This window comes from Sorex fumeus, unplaced genomic scaffold, assembly GCF_029834395.1.
Source record: "Sorex fumeus unplaced genomic scaffold, SorFum_2.1 ptg000041l, whole genome shotgun sequence".
Classification (NCBI taxonomy): Eukaryota; Metazoa; Chordata; class Mammalia; order Eulipotyphla; family Soricidae; genus Sorex; species Sorex fumeus.
In genome coordinates, this window is record NW_026606098.1 from 5,800,697 (window position 1) to 5,817,123 (window position 16,427).

The window sequence follows — 16,427 nt, forward strand, 5'->3', positions numbered from 1 at the left end:
GTCGGATGGGTTCCCCTTCATGTCTGAAGGCACAGCAGCCCCCAGCCATGCCTGCACCTGGACACAGAAACAGCCCAGACACAACTGAACCTCACCGAGCTGCCAAGTCACCAGAGGCTCCAGCTCTACAGCTCACAGCCCTGTCAGAAGGGCCACAGCATCACTGAGGGGAAGTCACCCAGAAGCCCCCCACCTCCAGGAGTCTGGACAGGAACACAGGAGGCTCAGCCAGCACCAGCCAACATGGCAGTTCCTCTCAGGGACTTCAGTCATATCACTGTGAGATGCACAACGACCTCAAATTGACGACTGCTGCTAAGTTTTGACAGTTTCATTTGCCTTTCAATTGTGACAAATAATATGAAGTAAAGTTGTGCCTGCACTGGGGTTGTGGGTGGGACAGGGGAGACCGTGGTGGAGGGAAGGGCACATGGGGGTGGGATTGGTGTTGGGATATTGAATGCCTGAAACAACTGTATTATGAACAACTTGGGAAATCACTGTTATAATAAAAAAAAATTTAATGGATTGAAGACTTTGATTATCAGATCTGAATTCACAAATTATATCAAAGAAAACATAGGCAGAGCTCTTCTTCATGATACTAACTCTAAGGACATTTTTAATGACTCCATTGGCCAAGCAACAATGAAACTCCATTGGCCAAGTAACAATGAAAAATGGGACTACATCAAACTAAGAAGCATCACAAAAGAAATGCTGACCAGAATAAAAAGATACCCCATAGGTCGGGGGAGGATTTTTGTCCACCGCTCATCAGATAAAGGGTTAAAATAATATTCAAGATATACAAAGCAGGGGGCTGGAGCAGTAGCACAGCAGGTAGGGCATTTGCCTTGCACGCAACCGACCTAGGTTCAATTCCCAGCAACCCATATGGTCCCCCGAGCACCACCAGGAGTAATTCCTGAGTGCATGAACCAGGAGTAACTCCTGTGCATTGCCGGGTGTGAGCCAAAAAAGAAAAAAATATATATATATATATATATACACACAAAGCACTGGAACTTGATGAAGAAAAAAAAGCTCATCAAAAAATGGTGAGGAGGAGAGAAGAAAAGAAACTTCCTCTCAGAAGACAAACAGATGAACAAAAAGTGTATCAAAAACACTCCACATCTCACCAGGGGAAGGCTAACCAAAACAACAATGAGATTTGCATCCCAGAGAGCAGAATCAAGCAATGCCAGTATGGATGTGAGGTTTCCCTCGCCCAGTTTCTCTCATCGTTGGCTGGTCCAGCTGTTTTTTTAGAAAACAATATGGACACTTCTCAAAATAGTAGGATTCGCAATTCCACTTCTTGGAATCTACCCCAAGAGCCCAAAAACTCTGTTGAGAAAAGCCACCTGCACGCCTCTGTCACTGCAGCACTATCCACAGTAACCAGAATCTGGAACGGAGTTGGGTCCCAAGAACAAGTGCTGGCCAAGAAGACATGTGTCCGTGTGCACAGTGGAATACTACATGGCCAGAAGAAAAGACGAGCCCCTGAAATTTGCTGACTCTCGGTGGATCATGCCGAGCCGAGCCAGTGGTCTCAGGACAGACACAGAACGACCGCTGTCCTGTGCGGGACGGAAGGAACCAAGGAGGGGACAATGACTCCTCCACGGCAGCAGAAACCGAGGCCCTGTCTGCTGTAGGAAGCAGCCGCGGGAGCGGGAGCAGGGGGACACTCTGGGGAGGCGTGTGACGGGCGATTGTGTCCTGCACAAACCCCAGTCCTTAGTAGGGCTGCAAACCACGGTGCCGAAAAGAAAATGTCAAAAAAGAAAGAAACACCCCAAGTAGCCCTCTGTGCATGTGGCCATGGGCCGAGTGCCCCAGCCTTCCCATTGTGCTGTGGCCACACGGCTGCTGACTCTCCCGGCCCCCCCAGCCCCTCGCCACCGAGAGCCAAGCCAGCTGCTCCTCCCGCTGCATGCCCGTGAGCTGCCAGCCAGGATGGTCATGCTGCCTCCTGCCAGTCCTTGGGCCCATGCCCAGTGTCCGGCCCCACCCTGGCCTGCAAACCGGATCCTGAGGCTCCTCTCACCGCTGGGTCCCCCCCCCCAACCCACCTGGGCCTCCTAAGCTTTTCTCTCTGAGCCACTTGCTAGAAGGCCCTTTGTCGGCCCAGGGACTCTAACCTGTTGCCAAGGCCCAGTGCTGTCCCCAGCTCCTCCTTGGGGACTAACCAGTGGAGCAGGAGTTGGTGGGGATCTAGGAGTCACACGACCTCCATGAATGCAGAAAGGGTTTCCAACCATCAAAGAGAAACCCCAAGGGCCAGGCTGCAGCTCTGCGGTGAGGCCCTGCCTGCATGGTGAACTGTGTGGTCTCCTCCCCGGCGAAACACACAAACAACACACAGTCACAGACACAAACACACAAATATACACAAACACACATGTACAAACACATAAACACCCACAAACAACACACAAATACAAAGACACACAAACACAGAGGCACACAAATATACACACAAACACACATGTATAGGCAAACACCCACAAACAACATGCGTACACACAAACACACATAAACACAAATACACACACATGTACAAGCACACAAACACACAAATATACACAAAAACACACACATACATATACACAAACACATATGTGCATACAAACACACAAACAACACACATATACAAACACACACAAACAATACAGACACAGACACACTCAAACAAGAGACAGAAACATACACAAACACAACACAAAATACAAAAATAAAAACACTCAGAAACTAGTAGTGAAGGGAAACTCAACATTATCTAAGGTATTTACGAGATGCCCACAGCTCAGACGAGTTTCTCCTCAGATCAAGAATAAACACAGGGCAGACTGGAGCAATAGCACAGTGGATAGGGCGTTTGCCTTGCACCCGGGTGACCCGGGTTCAATTCCCAGCATCCCATATGGTCCCCTGAGCACCGCCAGGGGTAATTCCTGAGTGCAGAGCCAGGAGTAACCCCTTTGCATCACTGGGTGTGACCCAAAAATCAAAAAAAAAAAAGAATAAACACAGGGGCCAAAGAACACAGCAGGGAGGGTGCCCACCTGGCACACCGTCAGCCCAGGTTCAGTGTCCAGCATCCCAGGTAGTTCAGCAGGAGTAACTCATGGTGAATTCTCCAGGAGTAACTCCTGAGCATCGCTGGGTGTGACCCCAAAACGGAGAAAAAATACAACAGAAACAAGCGAACAAAAAGAACCAACAAGGTGCACTGGTCTCATCAATGCTCTGGAGTTTCACAAGAAAGAGAAATTCAAAATGTCAAAATCTGGAAAAAGCACAATTCCCACTTGAGCATAGTGCGATCTATATGGAAGGACCCCGGGCCCCCGGGAAGTCACCATGCCTGATAAACTGAGTTGAGAAAAGTTTCTGGGGGAAGAATCAACACACGAATCAGGAGTGACTCTAGAAACAGGCGATAAATGGCCCAAACAGAAATTAGGAAAACCATTTCACTTACGTCCACAACCAAAAGAACAATATGCGCAGGAATAAACAGAATCATCGAGTGAGGGAACTGTATAGTCTATAAAGCCTCTGAGAGAATGAGGCTTAAGCAGTGGGAAGGCAGCGTGTGTTCAGGATAGGAGGAGCTGGCATCGCTCAGGGACACCTCAGATCGACCCTCCTGAAACACAAGTCTCTCCAGGAAGCCAGACTGCACAACTGAAACCCAAAATAGTTTGAGGGTCCAACTTCCTGATCCAAAACAGATCCAAGCGCCAGTAACAAAAACAGTCAGGTCCCTGCAGAGGTCCCGCCAGAGCCCTGACAGAACCAGTCTGGGTTTGGGTTTTGTTCCGGGCATAAGTGGTGCCGGGATTGAAGTCGGGTCGGCTGCATGCAAGGCAAGCTCCCTCTCCATTGTACTCCACTCGGGCCTAGTGTGAGATCTGGAAACAGGCGCATAGGATGAGGAGCAGCTGCTCCCCACAGCCCTGCGCCCAACACACTGCAGCCAGCCCATCCCCCAACCCTGGAGCCCAGCAGACCCGGCAGCATGTGTGAGTGGGGCCCCAGGTCACGTGGCAAGAGGGACAAAAAGAAGGGAATAAATCATCCTCATGCAGAAATGAAGCAGGCACAGGCCAGCCAGGCCAGAGCTCGAACAGGCCTCAGAGCAGAAGCTGCAGCGTGGGCACAGAGCTGTCAGGACGCAGCAAGAGGCCAAGACTGACGAGCTGGTCTTGGTCAGCTCAGAAGAGGCCACATGGGCAGACAGCACTCAGCAGGCGTCTTGCAAACGCCTGTGTCCGTTCCCCTAGGAGGGGGCTGTGGGCAGTCACCAGGCCGGGGCACAGTCCTCATTGGGTGACTGGCCTGCTGGCGAGGGTCGTGGACGAGAGACCGGGGGGATGAGGGTGGCTGGGCAGAGGGTGGTACTGTCCACCCACCTGACCAGGGTCAGAACAGCCCCTGCAGCACCGGGTGGGCATGAGCCAGCCGGGTTCCCGCCCCAGAGGAAGCTCGGCTGTGGGGTGGGTCCGTCCACACACTCACTGACCAGCGTCTGCGGGTGCCACTGTGGGAGCTGGACACCAAGGACAGCAGCTCCCACATCTGCCCCTCCCCTAACCAAGTCCTGCCCAAACCACAGGGCTATGCACTGCTGTCCTGGGGAGCTCCTGGGAACCTCGCAGGACCCCTCCTGGTCCCCTGCAGGACCCCCACCTCGTACCCCTAGCAGGACCCCTCCCTGTACCCCCAGCAGGATGCCTCTGCGTATCCCCACATGACCCCTCCCCGTACCCCCAGCAGGACCCCTCCCCGTACCCCCAGAAGGACCCCTCCCTGTACTCCCAGCAGGACCCCCACCTTGAACCCCTAGCAGGACCCTTGCCCTACCCCCAGCGGGACCCCTCCCCGGCCCCCAGCAGGACCCCTTCTCATACTCCCCTCAGGGCCCCCTCTGAGCTCGCCAGCCCCACCATCAGGAGCCTTGTCTGAGCCCAGAGCTGAGTGGCTCAGAGACAGGTGCAAGAGCAGCACTGAGACCCCCACCCCAACACTCTCACCCCACTCATGAGGGCAAGCTTGCAGGATGGGCAACACATCTACTGCACACCTTACCCTGTGCCACAAGGCCACCATAGGCTGGCCACCCGATGGGGAACTTCCTCAGACTCTCCAAGCCGAGCCCCAAGCCTCCATGTGCCACAGGTCAAGTGACGAGTCCCCAAACACCCCGCCTGCACCCCATTCAGTCCAAGCTGTCCCTGTCTCAGCAGCCTGGATATAAAGGAGCCCCACGTCTCAGCATGCCAGCCACAGCCCAGCCCAGCCAGGCAGAACAACGGGATACTGACAACCTGGGGCAACGTGAGCCATCCCAGCACCCCCACACGCACACACACGCATGCATCCCCGAGCACGGAGACACTCCTGAATGCATCATGCAAACATGCATGCATACACCAAACCACACATGCACATATAGGCATTCACATGCATGCATGCATGCATGCATGTATGACTAACCAACGGGTGCACACAGAAACACGTGTACATAATATACATGCCCCACGGGACAGAAACACACAGGCACACATGTACATAATGCACATACTCCTGAAACACAGGTACACACAGACATACAAGTGCCCATGTCTAGCCCTACATGTACACATACACTCATATACATGATCAAAGGCTCCATGCATACAGATACATGTGCTCAGTCACACCAGGACACATGCATGCACATACATGTGCTTGGCCACTCAGGGACACATGCAGTCATACATGTTCATCGTAGAGGCACTCACACATGTACACAAACCATCATACAAGCATTCACATGTGCATGCACATAATCATAGTGAAACATTTTCCACATAAACATATGTGTACACACATGTACAACCATAATGACACACACGTGTACACACTCAGGCACTCACACATGGGCACATGTGTAGGTACATGCACACACATAATCATGCTAGGGGGTCAGTGTCATGTCAACATACGGCCAGCAGGGGGCGCCTGCATAAGACTGTCCACAGCCTCTGCTGGGGACAGGTCAGAGGGCTCAGGGCTCAGGACACTGCCAGGGGCGAGTCGTCCTGCAAAGGTCATGACAAAGAGGGCAGAGGCCAGGAGCCCAGAGCAGCCCCAGGGAGGGCTGGCTGTGCGCATGGTGGTCCGGTCTGGAAGCCCCCTGCAGGAGGCAGCCAGACAGGACACGGGCACTCACAGGCCCCTCGCAGGGGTCCAGCGTCAAACAAAGCCGCCCACCGCAGTGCTGGCTCCGGGAGCACCGCTGGGCGGGGGGGCGTCCCGCGAGGCGGCCGCAGAACTGGGTCACCTCTGCCGCACGTCGCTCCAGGGAGAGGGGGCGGCTGCACAAATAGCCTCTTTCTGTGCGCTGCTCTCCCTGCCGCGGGAGCATGAAGCTGCCTGCCCTGCTGTGAGTCACCCAGGAACCAGCGGAGCCAGGCGACAGCTGGCTGCAGGGCCGTGGCCGCGGGGCACATGCCCGTCCACCTGGAGCCACACTCCGGGGTGGGCCTGGCGGAAGCCCAGCACCCCCGGCCCACACAGAGCACCTCGGGGCTCTGCGCCTTGGCACCGCCGCCGCCCAGACCCCATGCATCTGGGCTCAGCCCCCACACTGGGTCACCCGGGACCCCAGGACCCGGGAACACAGAGGAGACATGGCAGGAAGCGGCATCTCACATCTGTGGCCCCCCCACACCCACACCGCAGGGCTGGGAGGCTCAGTGGCTCTCCCGGGGACAGGTCCCTAAGGTCCCCGAGGGTCCAGAAGGGGGGCCCCGTCCTCCAGATGTGCCCCTGGTGAGCCAGCCCGGGGGTCCCACGTGGAGAGTCAGCTGGCAGCTCTGGCCAGCGTGAGGTGTGGGGACTGATCCGGGCCCCCCGCTCCACCCGCATGCCTGAGGCTGCTGTGGGCCACGGGAGAGCAGGTGCATGCACAGGCCAGGGCCATGGGGCTGTGGCTGCTCCACGGGCACCCGCGTCTCCCCAGGTCTCCCCGCTGCCCCCGGCCCACGGCTCGGGAACCCCTTACCTGTGCAGGGCTCCCAGGGCCGGGCGCCTCGGCCGGGGGCCCCCAGCAGCAGCAGCGCCCAAAGGGTCAGCAGGACAGACATGGGGGGGTCCGGGTCCAGGGCTCCATCCAGGGCTGCTCACGGCCCTGCGCCCCTGCTCCCCGGGGCGCTCACTGGGGCCCCCATCCCGGGGCTGGGGCGGGGGCAGGTGGGGCCGCCGCCAGCGTCTGCTCCCCGCGCGGAGCGCAGGTGACAGGTGATAAAATCTCAGCTCTGATTACTCACTGCAGCGGCTTTTCCCAAAGGAGAGACAGAAATAGACCGTCCAGGGGCCGCTGGGCGCGGGCCAGAGCAACCCAGAGAACCTGTTCTCGTGGCGCACGTCGGCCGCGCTGGGAGGAGGGGGCGCTGCGGGGGGCTCAAGCAGCCGCGGGTCCCTGCGCTCCGTGTGGCTGCGGCCGGCGGGCGGCTCCGGCAGGGCTTTTATCCGGTGCCCGGCCCTCCGAGGGCGTGTGGTTTGCCAACTGCTGGCTTTCAGGAATTTCCCTCCGGAGGGAAGTCGGCGCTTCAAGGGAACAGCTAATGAGAGCGGGAGTGGGGAGGGGGCGCAGGCACAGGGGCCAGCTCCCCGGGCTGGGGGCCGCTCCCACGGGCGTGACCGCGCTGCACGGTCCCTGGGGTCCCTCCCCCAGCGCACAGGGGTGTCCCGCGTGACCCTGCAGGGCCCCCTCTCCTGCAGAGGCCGCACAGGGCTGGCCTGATGGGGGGGGAGGGTCGGGGCGGGGGGCTGCAGAGACAGATGCGGAGCCCCCGGGAAGCCCAGACAGGGCCTGGCCTCCACCGCGGCTGGCTCTGAGCAGGGGGCAGAACTGAAAGGCAACATGACAGGCAGACGGTGAGGACAGATGGACAGGTGGACAGACACACGGGCGGGTGGACGGACAGTCAAATGCTGAGGCCAGATGAACGGAGAGGCGGTCTGGTGGGCAAGTGGCCTGCAGGTCCCGCTACCTCCTGCTCTCGTGACCAGGTGGTGAGAACAGCTTCAGGGATGTGGGGCAGCGGAGGGTGGGAACCCAGGGCCAGGGACTGGACAGACATGGGGCCCGGACACGCCCACCGTGGCTGGAGCTCTGGGCCTCAGGCCCTGTCAACACCTGGCTCCAGCATGGGCAGGTTCTTCAGTTGCAGATCACCATCCCGCTGACCCCACCCGCCATGACCCCTGACCCCAGGTCTCGCTGCCTCCGCTGGCCAATGCTGGTGCAAGGAAATGCTGCGTGCTGAGCCACCTCGCTGGACGCCCAGGCCGTGGCCACCCAGAGCCCGAGGTGGACGCACATGGCCCTGATCTGGCGGTGCTTCCTGCTCATGCCCAAGACAGTCCCTGTCCCCATGAGCACCAGGCTCGACGCTGAGGGGCCAGCAGCGCTGGGTTGTCACTGCCGCAGGGGTCAGCAGTAACCCCAACAGGCGGGTACCCAGGGAGCAGGGAGCAGTCCAGTGGGGTCCCCGGGATGCGGCCTGGGGCCGGCACAGGCCTGCTCACACAAGTCCAGGGCGTGTGCATGGTGAAACGGGCCTCCCCCGACAGGGGCCCTTGAGCCTGTCCTAGAGCACTGCCGGGCGCCTACCGCCTTCCTGCCAGAGCAGCACGGGACATCCCTCCTGCCCTCCTCGTCCGCTGGCCGCAAGAAAGGTGCAGTGGGCAGGCAGCGGGTGCAGAGGCAGTCCCAAGACCCAGCACCGTGGCGAGCGGTCACTTCCTGCTGCGGCTCCAGGACTGTCAGTTTTGAGCTTGGCCGGGGCACCGGGCACCAGCTCCCAGCACCGGGCAAAGCCACCCTCCCCACACAAAGGCTGTTCTTAAAATTCTTTACAGATTAACCCACATTAATCTAAACCCAATAAAGCGGAGGCTTTACCTTCTTCTCCAGCTACATTGTAATTTCCCCAACAACCTGCTGAAAAGACCCAGGAAACTTAGCAACCGGCAGCCGGCCTGGGGGAAGCTGCAATTATGGGCTGCACGGATGCAGGGGCCACGGCGCCCACTTCAAAGGCCTGGGTGGGGGGCGGGCACGGGCAGGGCTGTAATTAGCGGCGGGCGGGCGACCACGGGCGTGCTCACGCCTCGCGCCCCGAGCGAGCGGGGAGAAAGCCCGCGTGGCGTGCGGGCACAGGGCCGGCAGGAACAAAGCGTCACTGTTTGATGTGAGTCACGGGCGCCAGGGGGAGGTGTGCCCCACCCTGCACCAGGGACCCCCAGGGCCGCCCTCCCACCCGCACCCCTGCAGACTTGGTGCGACCTGACCCTACACGGCTGGACCGCGGAGAGGGCCCTAGGCCGTTCTGGTTCCCAAGAGCAGCCCCTGGCAGGGGGCTCGGACAGACCCAGAATCCCAGAACCTCGGGGCCTATCCACTGTGATCTAGAATCTTGTTTTCCAAGCAAAAGACGGGCCCACGCGGACACACGGGGCCTGTGAGTCAGTTTAGACCTTCGTGGGGCCAGAGAGGCAGTGCAGGGGCAGGCACTGGTTCTGCATGTGGCTGACTCAGGTTCGCTCCCCGGCATTGCCAAGAGAGCCCTGAGCATTGCTGGGTGTGGCCCCTAATCCCGCCAGGGTCCCTGGGAAATAGCATTATTTGAACCAGTAAATGGGCAGCCCCCAACTGCTGCTACCCTGACTGTCCCCCCTGGGAAACGCTGGTTGCAGACACTGTCCACGTCCTGTCACCCCTGATGCCCACAAGGACCTTTCTCACCTCTGAGCCCAGGCTCTGCTGCTGGGCTTCACGCTTCTTCCCGGAAAGCCACTGCACTTGGGGACCCCCAAAGCAGTCAGGCAGGGGCCCCACCATGGACACTCGAGACAGTTCAGCCCAGCACCCTTCTGCCTGCCATACTCACAGCCCTGGCCAGCCATGCGCAGACAGGGACGCGTAGGGCCTGGGCAAGGGTGAGAGTGCAGAGCAGCAGCAGAGGGGGACGTGCAGGGGTGAGGGTGCGGGTGCAAGAGGCAGAGCTCATGCCACTGCCACAGAACTCCCAGGAGATGCAGCCCGACCCCAACAGCACTTGGTGGTTCCCATATGGGCATCCTCACCTGCCCTTCATGGTGCTGAAAACGTGTGCAACGGCTGTACATTCACACACACACACACACACACACACACACTCACACTCATACTCACACACACAAATTCTCACACACTCACATCCATACCCCACACACACCCATACTCACTCCTAACCACACTCACACACCACATACATACACACACCCATACACACTCACACTCATACCCACTTTCACAGATATATACACACTCACACATACATACATTCACATATACGCTCACACTCACACTCTCATCATATACCAACACACATTCACACAGAGACACACATGCACTCAAACTCACACAGTTCATGTTCATATGCCTGCACAGAGACACCCACACACATGCTCACATGCTTCACAGGTGCACACACTGCAGCCTCCCCTGGGCCTGAGCCATCTACCCCCAGATGCCTGGGCCTGGGGCTTGGATCTCAGAGGCTCAGCCCTTGGGGTGAGGCCAGCACAGAGAGCCGGGGTGGGGGGGACACACACTGCCCTCTGAACACACCTGTTCAGTGCCACCCTGGCCCAATGGAGAAACTGCTAGAAGACTCCTCCTAACATGAACTCCTCAGCCCCTCAGACACACCATACACGGGACCTTCAGCCTCACAGTCCCAGTCCCACTCCACACACTGCTCACTGGCCTACAGGCCAGGGAAGCCATGGGAGTCTGACCTCAGTCCTGTGTGCATGTGTGTGTGCATAGAAAGGTGTGTGCATGTGCCACAAGGTGCATGTGTGTGCACAGAAGTATGCGTGTGCTACGTGTGTGCATGAAGATGTGTGCCACGTGTGTGCATGTGTATGTGTATGTAAGGGTGGGTGCATATGTGTGCACATGCTACATGCGTTCAAGAAAAGGTATGTGCATGTGCCATGTTTGCATGAACAGATGTGTGTACGTATGCCACATGCGTGCACAAAGAGGTGTGTGCATGTGTGTACCACTGTGCATGACAGATTTGTGCGTACTGCTACATGTGTTCATGCAGATGTGTGTGCATGCGTGCCAAGTTGTGCATGTGGGCCACATGCGTGCACCAAAAAGTTGTGTTCCCCATGTGTGTACATAAGTATGTGCACCATACCTGTGTTTACGCATGCATATTTCATGCGTGCAGTCAGGGGGTGGTATGCAGTTGTGTATTTGCTACACACGTGCATACATACTGGTGTGGCATGTGCCGCAAACTTGTGCAGAGGTGTATGCACGTGTGTAGTGTTGCGTATAGGTGAATGTGCATGTGTTATGTGTATTCATGTGTGAATACAGGTGTATGTGCACATGTGGTAAAGCATGTGTATATATACCTGTGTGCCTGTGCACGAGTACAGGTGGATGCAAACACATGTAGTATAATACGTGAGTGCAGGTGTGTACATATGATATACTATATGTATATGTGTGAGGACAGGTGGGTGTACACATGTGTGGCATAGCACACGTATGGTATAGTGTGTCAGAGTACAGGCGAGTGCTACATGCAGTATAGCATATGCCTGAGTACAAGTGGGTGTGCGTGTGTGTATGGCACAGCACACGCCTGTGAGGACAGGAAAGCATGCACTTTTGGTGTAGAGTGAATACAAGTGGGTGTTAGAGTGCATGTCTGAGTATGGTGGGGGTGCACGTGAGGGGCACAATGTGTGTCTGAGTAAGGTGGGTGTGCAGGTGAAAGACACATTATGTGTCTGGGTATGGTGGGTGTGCACATGAGGGGAACAGTGCATGTCTGAATACGGTGGTTGTGTGCATGAGGGACACAGTGTGTGTCTTAGTAAGGTGGGTTTGCGTGTGAGGGACACAGTATCTGAATATGGTGGGTGTGCATGTGAGGGACACAATGCATGTCTGAGTACGGTGGGTGTGCACGTAAGGGGCACAGTGCATGTCTGAGTAAGGTGGGTGGGTGTGTGCGTGAGGGACACAGTGTGTGTCTGAGTATGGTGGGTTTGAGCATGAGGGACAGTTTCTGAGTAAGGTGTGTGTGTGTGTGAGGGACACAATGTGTGTCTCAGTACAGTGGGTGTGCACATGTGCAGTGTGAGCAGCTGTGATGTGTTCATCCCCTGTGGACCATCTCGGGCCTGCAGGAGTGAGTCATGTGCACAGCTGACTGCCCTCAGGCGACCGTGGGGAGCTCCCTGGGCACAAGGGGCCAGGCATGTGCATGGCAGTGGGATCCTGTGCTGGGGAAACCACGTTGGCCCTCAGCTTGGCCAGGCCAGCCCGGAGGCCCCCGGAGCAGCCACTGCCTCCTGTGGGGTCCCAAGTGGCCCCTCTGGGAGGGCCACCCGCCCCCTGCTCACAGCTGAGAGGCCCTGCAGCACTGGGGTCTGCCCCCTCCTGGCTGTCCTGCATCACTGTACCCCTCAGCCTCCCTGGAGCCCCCTCAGGTTGGCAACATCACTGCACAGGCCTGTCCTGGGACACCCCTGATGGCAGCCTCCCAGGGCTCACCACAGCTGAGCCCGGTGCATCCTGGCACCTAGTGGGGCCTCCTGAGTGCAGCCAGGGGCCCAAGCTCAGCACTGCCCAGCTTGGCCATGCCCACCTCATCACTGCCCTGCACTCAGCAGACAAGGGAGGACTGACTCAGCACTGCCAGCTCTGAGCAGACATGGGGTGCAACTCAGTACTGCCTGGCACTGAATGGGGAGGGTGCACTGCCCAACACTGACCACATGGAGGGGCGCGTCTCTGCACTGCCCGGCAATGAGCAGATGGGAGGGGTGTGTCTTGGCACTGTCCAGCACTGACCACACAGAGGCATGCACATGGAGAGAAAGCCACTAAGTGGGGCGCAGGATAATCCCGCTCATGTGTGGTACAAAGGTGGGGCAGTGACTAACGCCCCCAAAGCCACAGACAGGGCGGGGGGCTGGTCTCAGGGCAGAAGCAAATCACTGTGGGGCTGGGGGAAGCGGGGAGCAAGGGGGAGCCTGACCACTACCAACACTGAAACTCACAGTGCCGTGAGATTTAAAACAAACGAAAAACAAACAAAAAAGCACAGAATAGGAGCTGGAGCAATCGAACAGCGGGTAGGGCATTTGCTTTGCACATGGCCAACCAGGTTTGATTGCCAGTATCCCATATGGTCCCCTGAGCACCACCAGGTGTAATTCCTGAGTGCAAGAACCAGGAGTAACCCCTGTGCATCGCCGGGTGTGACCCAAAAAGAAAAAAAAAGTAATAAAAGAACACAAGAGGAAAAGAAGAAAACTCTACTCTGGGGCCAAAGTAATAGTGCAGCAAGAGACACTGGCCTTGCAAGTGGCTCACCTGGGGTCAACAACCCCTCCCCCCACCCGGCACCCTACCAGAAGCGGTCTGAGTGCATGGCCAGGAGTGATCCCCAAGCACCACTGGGTGTGGCCACCCAAAGTGAGAGAGAATTCAAAGCCCATCTCCAACCTGAACTGTCACGACTTGACTTATAGCTTGTATGAATTGCAAGCTGAGTTGCAAATGACTCAGGATTTGCGTTTCAGTATGTTCCCTTGACTGTCTCTAAGGCAAATGCCTTCCTGAGAGCTGACCGATGAGTGTCCAATTTCCACCTTTACCGACCTGTTCCATGGGAAGGGCTCAAGTTCGACCACAGGGGGTACGGGTGCTCTGTGCAGGGATGGGCCGCATCAAGTGAGAACACTGCTGCCATGGGTCAAATGCAGAGGGTGGTACAGGGCCGGAGGCCACAGCACATGTCCCCTCTGAGCTGCCCTCACATAGCTCACCAAGGGGTCATGTGGGGCGCACCCACGACCCACACTGGACCACATTCCCCAGACCTGAGGCATGCAGCTACGCGGAATCGAGGGCCCAGGTGCAGAGAGCTGGGCGGGACGCGGCGTGTCCCCGCGTGTGCCCAAGGGACAAGGTCTGCACTTATGTGGGCTCCCTGAGGTGCACATGTGCAGGCAACCATGCAGGCAGTGACAGCCCACTGCTGCTGACAGCAGCACTGAATCAGGCTCATCACTTTCAGAGCTGCCAGGAAGTGGTTGTCTGACAGATTCGGGGCCGGAGTGCCAGGGTGTGCATCTGACAGACCCAGGTTGCCAGGGACGTGGGTGTGGCCATCCCCGGGGCTGTGAGAGGACCTCTCCTCGGCTGACCCCCAGAAACGGGTGGTGCCCATGTCCCCACAGTAGCCCAAAGTCTGCAGAAAGGTTCCGAGGAGCCCAGCGTGTGGGACATGCATCACCAGCGGTCTGGGCATAGCTAGAGGGCCTCAGGGTCCAGCTTCACTCCCCCAGGCACCTCCCCAGAAGGTTCCAGAAAAGGAGTCCCCAGAGACCTGGCAGGCCACACTCCTATCCACCAGGCCGCCTGCCATACTCCCCAAAAACTGCCTTCCTGGAGGCCTCCAACACAAAGTGGGGGTCCCCTGGGGGGCCGGGGAGGAATGGCTCCGGCTGCCAAGGTGGGAGGCCAGTCACCGTGGACCCCTACAGCAACACAGGACACACTAGGAGCCGGGGGGCCGCATGGTCCTGGTGAGGCTGTGGACCCGAGGTTCCACGCTGGACACCCCACCCACCAGGCACACGCCCCAGGCCCTTGCACACACCAGCGTGGCATCTTCAGCGACCTTGGAGACACTGAGGGCAGGAACACTGTGCAGCCGAAGCCCCTCATGGATCTGGGGGTCCCTGGCACCCGGTACCATGGCTGCCTGCTTGTCCATGCCACTGCCCACTGACCCACCGTGTCACTGTGAGCAGGCGTCTCCCATAATGGCAGTCAGGGCGGCGCAGAGAGAAAGCAACAGACATGGGGCTCCAGGCCTCTGGGGGGAGAGACTGGCGGGGGCCTCCACTTCTTGTCCACTGGCCAGTCACCCAGACAGCCACCTTGTGGTGACCAGACCCTTTGGGAAACACAGGGCTGCCCTCAGGACCCAGCTGCACACATGCCACGGAGGCCCAGCCTGGGACACACGGGGAGGAGAGTGGGTGCCAGAATGCCGGGGAGTGTGGGCATGGGCGTGGGTGCCGGAACGCCGGGGAGTGTGGGCACGGGCGTGGGCATGGGTAGACAGACTTGGGACGCGGGTGTAGGCAGGGTGGACAGACTAAGGACACGGGCGTGGGCAGGATGGGGGGTGGGCTCAGGGGACACAGGTTTGAACGTGGGCGGCCAGAGCGACAGCACAGCGGGGAGGCATTTGCCTTGCACACGGCCGACCTGGGTTCGATCCCTGGCATCCTATGTGGTCCCCCGAGCACCGCCAGGAGTAATTCCTGAGTGCAGAGTCAGGAGGAACCCCTGTGCATCTCCAGGTGTGACCCAAAAAGCAAAATAAAAGGAGTGGACGTAGCTGGACAGACTCAGGACAGGGTGTGGACATAGGTGTGAACACGGTGGATGGACTTGGGACACAGGTGTGGACACAGGTGTGGACGCAGCTGGCTGGCTTTGGGGGACACGAGAGTGGACATGGGTGTGAGGGTATGAAGGATCCCTGCAAACTCCTGCCCCAGTGGGGGACAGGCTGGGATGGACGTGGGGCACTGCCCTGCACCTGCCCTTCCCACACCAGCCCAGGCACCTGCCCTGGGGTGGCAGCACCCACATCCCAGCAGAGCCCAGACCAGAGTCACGTGGAGCAGGGGGCGGGTGCCGGGTCCCTGGGCAGCCACCACCTGGGGGAACCGTCCCAGGCAGCCCCTGCAGCAGGGGTGGGAGGGGCAGCTCCAAGGGGCTGAGGCAGGCAGGGCGGCAGCATCTCCTGAGCAGAGCACAGGAGGACACACGGTGCAAGCACTGTGGGACTCCTGAGGGCGCAGGTCAGAGGCTGGTGACTGTCTGCACCTACCCTGGGCAGGAGGCACGTGGCTGGCACACACCCCTCACAACTGGCAGGTGGATGGTACCTCCCTTGGGTCTCCTGGGCGAGGGTCTCGTGGGTCAGGCCACCACTTCAACCCTCCCTGACATCAGACACAAGCTGGGTGGGACATGCAGACCAAGGGTGACTACCCACCCACCCGAAAGGACCCCTGAGCTGCCCTACCCACCTCAGCCCCTCCCCAGGGCTGCTGTACCCATGGGTCCCCCGCCAACACCATCTGGCAGGAGGGCCTGGAGGGAGCCACTGTCCTTTCTCCTCTGGACAGCCTGCGTGTGGCCATGTATGCAGCCCAGAGGCTGTTTAGCCAGGCAGGGCCACCTCCGCGCAGCCCACAGGCCTCCCCCAAACGCAGAGGTCCTGGGCCACAACACGACCTGGAACACCTCTGGC

General features: G+C 58.4%; 1 protein-coding gene across 1 annotated transcript in view; it reads right to left on the reverse strand.

Annotated features, from left to right (window-relative positions):
• Positions 1 to 7,409, reverse strand: part of TSPEAR (thrombospondin type laminin G domain and EAR repeats) — a 140,242-nt gene extending 132,833 nt beyond the window's left edge. The window contains exon 1 of the mRNA XM_056119385.1: positions 7,067 to 7,409. Coding sequence (XP_055975360.1) covers positions 7,067 to 7,148 — 82 coding nt within the window. The 5' untranslated portion in view covers positions 7,149 to 7,409. The remainder of the gene's footprint in view (positions 1 to 7,066) is intronic.
• Positions 7,410 to 16,427: the final 9,018 nt, after the last annotated feature.